At 40.2% G+C, this 8,565-nt stretch overlaps 1 protein-coding gene across 1 annotated transcript in view; it reads left to right on the top strand.

Annotated features, from left to right (window-relative positions):
- The first annotated feature begins 1,305 nt into the window (after positions 1–1,305).
- The window catches only part of LOC111869986 (ankyrin repeat and BTB/POZ domain-containing protein 1), a 14,941-nt gene continuing 7,681 nt past the window's right edge, over positions 1,306–8,565 (top strand). Inside the window, exons 1-2 of the mRNA XM_023861890.2 lie at positions 1,306–1,734; positions 7,070–7,290. Of these exons, the coding sequence (XP_023717658.2) occupies positions 1,539–1,734; positions 7,070–7,290 (417 nt within the window). The 5' untranslated portion in view covers positions 1,306–1,538. The remainder of the gene's footprint in view (positions 1,735–7,069; positions 7,291–8,565) is intronic.

The following is an 8,565-nucleotide window of genomic DNA, read 5'->3' as shown; positions in this document are numbered from 1 at the left end:
GTCTGGTAGCTTGTTATAATCGCTTGGCCAATACGTTGGTTCACCTATGGAGAGGTGGTTACAATTTCGTCTATTCATTGCTTCCAGAAGGTTTCTTCCTTTAGTTGTAATGAGTCTTGCTCCCCATTGGGTGTGTTTGGTGTTCCAGTCACCTCCTATTATATACTTGGATCCGTAGGATTCAAGAAATTCAACGTATTCTTCACTTGATATTGAATGTTTTGGGGGACAGTATACTGCAGACACTATCAAAGGCCATGGCTTCACATTAACTTTGACGTTGGCTGCTTGGAATTTGACATTTTGGTGATGCGTGAGCTCGTGATGAGAAATTGAATTACAGATGATGACGGCAGCACCACCACGAGCCCTGTCGCCTGGGTGAGGTATGTGGTATACTTTGAAGTTTGCTACTTTAAACACAGTTCTGGTGCTAAAATGAGTTTCTGATATCAAAGCAATGTCAATTTTATGTATACTGAGGAAAGTTTATAGTTATAGTTTATGGCTTATTAGCCCATTGGCATTCCATAGTACTATCCGCAATGAGCTGTGCAGTGGTGGTAGTTTTGTTGATGATCGCGTTGAGTAGGCTGAGAATCATACTGTTTTGGTTTACGAGCTGGTTGAACAGTGTCTTAAACTCACTTAGGAACATTGATGATTGGTCTGCCATAATGGGTGACTGCTGATTTTGCGTGAGTACTTGTGAGTATGAGGTTTGGTTTAGTGATGAACCAAAAATATGTGCATGCTAAACAAAAAAAAAGGTAAAATGCTTACAAAAATTTTAGAAATACTGAAGAGTACTCCACCATTCTGTGATGACTTTTTATGTGGGAGGTCCACAGTTTGACACTTGGCTTCCTCGTTTTTGTCTGCCCCTCTAGCCAAATGCAGGGATACAATATGAATTAGGCTATAACTGGTGCCTTCCAAATCCTTTTCAGTTCACTGACCATCTTACTATTTGGTGCTATATGTGTTATTAATGGCTTCATAAAATGTACCAAACAAAAATTGTGTGACTGTATATATTTGTGTACAAAAACATCATCTTTAATTAATTATGTAAAGGAATTCATTCCATTGTAATTATACAGTTCGTTTCTTTAAGCTTTTTGTGGTAGGGTGAGACTGAGTCCACTTGGTACATCAGCCATTAATTGGCCTATCATATCAGTCCCAGATGATAGATGAGTGTGAAGCAGTTGGTGGAATGAGAATTAGCAGGGAAAACTGAAGTACTCAGAGAAAACCTGCCCCAATGCCATTTTGTACACCACAAATCACACATTTGATAATCTGGGATTAAGCCTAGGCTGCTATGGTGGGAAGCAGGCCACTAACTGCCTGAGCTATGGCATGCCAATTACACACAGTAAGTCTTATAAGAAGATGGACAGATTTTTGACATAGTTTGCTTGACCTCGCAATGAAAACATTGATTTAGTGTAAGAGAAGCCATTCATCTAGAGATTCATTGAACAGAAATTTCACTGTAAATCAAACTGGCTTTTGTATACAAAAGATAAGAAATGTGTTTGAGGCAGGGTAATATTTGTTCACAGGTGCATCCTAGTGCGTTCAAGTCACTAATGCAATACATATACACTGCGCGGCTGGAAACGCACATAGAAGGAGTGGATGATTGCATGCGTTTGGCTGTACAGTGCAGGCTTCCCTTGTTGAAGAAGGAGCTGAAAAATATGGTGAAGAAAGTTAATTCATATGGTAAGATAATTTATTTCATGGATTGACTGACTAGTAGGTTATTTAACAATGCTGGTTTTACACAGCAGGTGTTATGTGGTGTTCAGTTAGGTAGGAAGCTTGTAAGTGTTTAGAAAGATGTCACCTCTGGCCCATTTGAAGATACTGCTTTGTTTGAAGAGTGAGGGAGACAGGAGAATGTCTGTTGGAGTAGCCTTTTTTGTTTGTCAAGGTATAAAGATGGGATCCCTTTGGGTGCAAAGCACTGTTTTTTTCCTTTTATGGTTTATTTAACAGTACTGTTATAGTTTTGTATTTGTATAATGTTGATTGTTTGGGTGATTTGTTAATAATGAGCTGAAAAGGATCTGGAAGGAGGCAGTGTTTTTTTAAGTTTGGTATTTAATGACCATGCAGTATCCTAGTTGGTTGAGGCACTATGCTACAAACTGGAAGGTCGCAGGTTCAAGTCCCGATGAGGTCATTGGATATTTTCAATTGACCCAATCCTTCCAGCCGCACTATGGCCCTGGGATCGACTCAGCCTCTTAACAGAAATGAGTACCAGGAATTAATTAAATAATTTTCCTGGGGAGTAAAGCGCGGCAGGTGTGTAATGCTGACAACCTTACCACCATCTTTGAGCCAATTGTCTAGAGAATGTGGGAGCCTCAACATCTCACAACCTTATGGGTCTTCACGGCCTGTTACAGGGATAGCTTTCCTTTTTTACGAGTATCTATTGAAGCTATCAATATTGAGACTATAAACTGTGATAGAAGTGGTTATGACCAAATCAAGATGTTCTACTGGCATGTCCCTCTAGGGAGTGAGGAGAATAATGAAAGCCCTTATTCAAGAGAGCCAGTGTGATTCACCTTCTAAATACAAGTCTGGTGTGTTACTGCTTTATCCAGCTGTTTGATCTGCCTATTGAAGTACACTGAAAGCTCACTAATTCAGAATTCATGATAATTCAGATGATGTTCTCGGCAACTTCTAGAACTAAACTGTGAACTATCTGATCCCTTCGAAGCTGAACTTTTATGACCTGGTCTCGGATGGAATAGAACACATCATGTAGGAGCCTTTGGTCTTGGCCGCTGTCATGCTACGAACCCTCTGTTGTCTTTTCCTCTCCTGGGAAACGCGTTTGTTGCTTAAGGCATTCCTAGGCAATGGCCCACTGTTATTGCATTTCCATGGAAGTATACCTTCCAGATTCCTGACATGCGGCAAAATATATATGTATATATATATATAAAGAAGTTACTGTTAAAATGTTAAATTCACCAAACAGACTTCTACAGGACACCCTGTTTCTCACTCCTTTAATGAGCCTTAGACCTTTTTTTGTAATTTAAAGACTGAATTACTGTTATTTACTCACCCATAAAAATAATACCAGATTTCATCAAATTTACTAAAATAATCACTTCTTAGTGCTGGTAAACTTACTGAGTCTCCTATGGCTTTAATCAAATAAAGAGCTTTGTTTAATTTATGGCAGAGATATTGCTTATGATTGGCCCAGCTTAAGTTATCTGTAATATAAATACCCAATAATTTGAAATTTGATGAGTAAGTTATTTCTTTACTTTTTAGATACAGAGTGGGTCCATGTGTTAAACTAGATCCTCTTCCCTGAAATAGTACTGCTTTAGTCTTTACAGTATTTATTACAAGATTATTTGTTTGGAACAAGTTTTCTAGTTGTTTCATGACTTACTGATTTTTCTTTTAACAATGGGTCGTTTTTCTCTCTGAGTGATATATGTGTGTCATCCACAAATAACACCACCTTAGCTTCTTGAACTGCTTGGAGCAAATCATTTACAAACAACAAGAACAGAAGGGGTTCCAAAACAGAATCCTGAGGTACACCATATTTTATTTCTTTACATGATGAAGCAGGCAGCTTTATATTTGTGGTCTTTTCATCTAAATGCTGTACTTCTACAAATTGTGTTCTACCAGTAAGATATGAAGTTGTCCATGAGTGTTTTTCCCTCTAAGTCCATACAGGTCCAAACTGAAAAGCAGTAAATTATGATTTATTACATCAAAGGCCTTAGTTAAATCTAAAAATATGCCCAAAACTAACAGCTTATTATCTAATGCTTTCTTGATATCCTCTATGAAGGTTTGTGTTGCTGTATTGGTAGATTTCTTCCCTGATTAGCAAGATGTGGTAAAAGAACAGTACAAAAGAGAAACATAAACCAAAATGCATTATATATAATTTCAGAATAATTCTGTAATCTATGCAGGATATGTATGGAGTGGAAGTTATCACAAGCAAGAAAGAAGGAGGGTAGAGAAGTGATGTACATAATTCGCAGACACAGTGGCCAACATGAGTTCCATTACGTCAGACTTGATTCTGTGTAATGTTCATTATGGCATGAAATGCACTCAGAGGTACTTCCCTGTCCTAAACCACTAAGAAACCCATATAGTATGCTCCTTCGTCAATATTTGTTAGTGTCTGCTTTATACTCATCTTGAATGTAGTATAACTGCAATGACATGAGCAGTTGTCATCGAAGTGCCCTCAATCATGGAGCTGAGCCCATCTTGAGAAGCCACCAGTTGTGCAGCTACTCAAGAACTTGCCAGCATTTTATGGAACCAGAAGATTCATTACCATATATTAACACTTTGCGGACCGCACACCCTTTAGAAGGTTTTTCGCTTTTAAACATGGCGGACTGTTCGCGTGTTAACAGGCTTTTAAAACATGGTAAGTTGCAACAAACTATACATTGCTTTGGCGCCACCTACATTGCACGCAACCACCTGCAGATGTGTGATAAGACTCTGGAACGTTTAGTTAGCAGTCAGTAACCTGACCTCACTGTTTACTTAACCGACTATAAAGGAAAATGCTTTGCCTTCTTGAAGCTGTGTGTATCAGCCTGTAGCTAGTGGGGAGAATGGATCAAGGACAAATTCTCCTGCGATGCCCTAGCTGACCTGCCTTGTGAGATGCGTAGTAATGGATTGTCATTCAGACAGCGACAGTGATGGGGGACAACAAAGAATTGTGGCCACAGACAGTAAAAGTGACAGTAGCTCCGACGATAATGCGGGTAATAACATTGCGCGTAGTAACATTGCGGGGACAGCAAAAACTCTAAAAAAATTTAAACCCTGATTCAAAATTGAAATACAAAGCATTTCTGATGAATGAGGCAAAGGCCTGTGCTACAGACCAGATGGTGGCGGCAGAATCAGGGTCACGCAAAGACTTAGTATGACTGGGCTCTTCAGCTCCCACCCCACGAAGGCCTCATGTGGACCCGCTAGGGCGACACTTGGGTGACATGCTGAAAAATACTCTCTTGAAAATTGTGAAGAGTGAACATTCCAAGAGGAAGAGTCCTTCTAGGCAATGCCGTGTTTGCACAGTTCACAAAAAAAGGAGTATATTTACATTTGCAAGTTCTGTGTAATGCCACTTCACAAAGGGGAGTGTTTCCAGAAATATCACACCCTCAAGCACTTCTAGGAGCATTGATAAGTGTTCTCCAAAAATTTTAGTTCAGAAAATTAATTAGGAGATTTTATATTAATTTTTAAATTTAACAGTGCACAAGTTAGTGTAGTATGTTTAAAAATGCTGGTTCCCAGGGTGATTTAAATATTTAAATCGCCCGTCCTCAAAGCGTTAACAAGAGCCCTCCACTGGTCCCTATCCTGAGCCAGATTGATCCAGTCCATACCATCTCATCCTACCTCTCTGAGATCTATCTTAATATTGTTCACCCACCTATGTCTTGGTCTTCCTAGTGGTCTCTTTTTTTCTGGTTTTCCCACCAATATCCTATATGTATTCCTCTTTGCCCCCATTCATGCCACATGTCCTGCCCATCTCAATTGATGTGCCCTCAGTTTCTTAAAAGCAATGTGTGTCAGTAGTTGTCTACTGCTTGTTGCTAGTTGCTGTGGTATGAATCCTTCCTTAACCCTTTGACGTGGTCATTTAAATTCCGCGGCCGCGGCTCCTGCGGTAATATATTCAGCCGGGCATTTAAATATTGCTCGAAAATGATTTATTCATCATTGTTCTTAAATTATATGAGATAGGATCATGAAACTTTCAATAAAATGATCTTAAAAGGTGGTTTTATAACCTTGCCTTATAATATGAGCGCCCGTTATCTCGGCAATGGAAGCAGTTGGTTTAGAATTTGAGCAGTGTATTGTACGCCTTGAAGCATGAAACTTTCACTAAAATGATCTTAAAAAATTGTTTTATAACTTTGCCTTATAATATGAGCGCCCGGTATCTCGGTAGTGGTTCAGATTTTGAGCGGAGTGTTGCACGCATTGAAGCATTCTACTATACACAGCGCTGACTCACATCACCATACCAGTACTGCGTATCTCTCTCATTTGGCTCTTTTTCCGTAAACAAAACATCTTCTGTGCGGCCTTGCCTTCCCCGTGGGGGGAATATAAGAAGAAATGTCTCTCCGTGAGTCGTATCGCTAGCCAGATTAGCTGCAGTAAATTCAACCTTTATGTTATCATAACAAGTGTTGGTGCTTCTGCGTTTCATTTTCCATCCATTTTGGCGGCATAAGACGTCGTAGGGGTGACCACAGAATTCATGAAGTTATTCTAAGTACTGGCTGGATTGTAGTGCACGAAAACAGAGCCTAGCTGGCTCAAAAAAATATTTATGGTCATCCCTCGAAACGACCACCAAGGTCAGTACGATAAAATGGCGTCAACTGGAGCGATAATGAGTACTTTTCCCTCCCCCACACACATCCGTATCGTCTCAGGGGGTGACCACAGTGTTCTGCCTTAAATTGTGGCGTTTTTCTCAGAACTGGGCCTTTGTACTGTGCGAAATCAATGGATCATGCGAGAATAAATTTCTGGACAACCTTATTCTAAGAATTCCAGTTGAGTGTGTCAATGTGGCCAGCTCAGGGCAATATGATATCATATACAACAGTAAACATCACGTCTCTTCTGTTTATATCTTCAAAGCAAAGTAAACACGCTTTCATAACAGTACAGCTAGAAACCGCTCGCCAGAACCACAGGAACTTTGCTGCAAGACAGGCATATGTAACGATGTCTTGGCGCAGATAAAGTCGTGTCTTATTTATACTCTGTTCTACTGACAACAGGCCAGCGAAAAATCTAACAATCTACAGCAAAACCATCAATTATTATGGGCGTTATAACATAGGTGTGCAGCTGAACGAAACATACACGTCGAACCCTCCCAGACGATTTAAATCCCTGACGAAACATACACGATGAACCACGGCAACGGGTTAAACGACGTTTGAACAAACAGGATTTGTGTAATGCTTTAGACGCTGTTTTCTTTCAGAGTGCATGAAACCTGGAACAAGCATAAAGACGTTGACATTGGAGTCTGCTGAATTGGCAGCTAAGCTGCAACAAGACCTGGGTGTGCTTTGCTTGCAGGGTGTGCCACAGAAACTGCGCACGTGGCTTAAAGGTGTTCGTCGTCCTCGCAGGCCAATTGTGCCTCTCTTCCTAGTAGACATCTGCTTCTCTGTGTCTGGCTACAAATTTTACTGCCACAAGGTAACCAAAACTGAAGGTGATGTTATAAGATTTGAGCTTTGATTTGTTCAAATTGTGGTTTTCTGGTTTGTAGCACCTTGCAGTACTGTGGGTAGATTCTGGCATTCTGGAGCAACCTGCTGCCTCCATCTTCAGGGTTGAAATATGTAGGTTAAGGAACTGGCTGAGTTGTATAGGGAGGTTGGATGGCGGTTACATAGATCCAAGGGAGGGTACAGGGAAATAGAGGGCAATCTGGGCCAGGGAAATGGTGGGTCTGTTTTAACCCTTTCACTGCTAGTACGAGTATGTTAAGTGACTCTCACCTCTGTGGTGAATTATTTTTGAATAAATCTTTTATAAATAATTTAAGTGCAAAGTATGAACATTTGTGATCAAATGTAACTAATCTTAACTCAGACAGGGAACAGGCAGTAGAAGTTGCAAAAATGTTGAATTATTCAGTATTTTTCACAAAGGAAAAGTCCATTTTAATCAGGGTTGTCCAAGATGACCAAAAAAGTACATAATTCACTATCCAGGTCGTATGACTATGTCACATGTTGACCAAAGTCCACAACTTTATTTAAAACTATTATAGAAAGCACCACGCACTATACAAAGCCATTTTTACTAGCCCTGTGAGATACCCATGTCACATGACCACAGAGCGCGTGCCTCGCAGTGCAGATGCAACCTTTTACATTTCTTAAGCTAGAGGGCAGAAGAATGCAGCCATTGAAATGAATGATGCTTCATTATATTCCCAATAGATGACTCTATGCCCTCGCCAATTTTGAATGAGATTGGTGCAAAGAACCCTGAGATTTGAAACTCTAAAGTCGCATTACGGGTTTTGTCGATCGCAGCAAGGATGCCAAATTTTTCAGAGATCGACATATGTCGACTGCAGCAGCGTAAGAGTTAAGGGGCCCACTGTTCTTCATAAGGGTTGGAAAATGGAATTAGACACAAGCTGCCCCTCTTCTGGGTCACAATATTATTTACAGGAGGATATCTGGAATTGTGACAAAAGACTGCCCTTTTCAGTATGATTTTCTCATCATCATCATCATCATCAGTAATCTGTCAAGACGACAGGTCCACAGTCTCTTTCAAAACAGTTCCTCCACTTAATGCGATCTAGAGCTTTCTCCTTCAAATGACAGTATCCTCTTCTGTCCCCAAGGTCATCCAGCATCTTCTTACGTCTTCTTCCTCGTCTTCTTGTCACTTCTATCCGCCCATCTATCTTTCCTTCGATAGCTTCTTTTAGAAGGCAGTTTCTGCGTAAAA

This window comes from Cryptotermes secundus, unplaced genomic scaffold, assembly GCF_002891405.2.
Source record: "Cryptotermes secundus unplaced genomic scaffold, Csec_1.0 scaffold2456, whole genome shotgun sequence".
In the NCBI taxonomy this organism is placed as follows: Eukaryota; Metazoa; Arthropoda; class Insecta; order Blattodea; family Kalotermitidae; genus Cryptotermes; species Cryptotermes secundus.
This window is presented reverse-complemented; position numbering and strand designations above follow the sequence as displayed.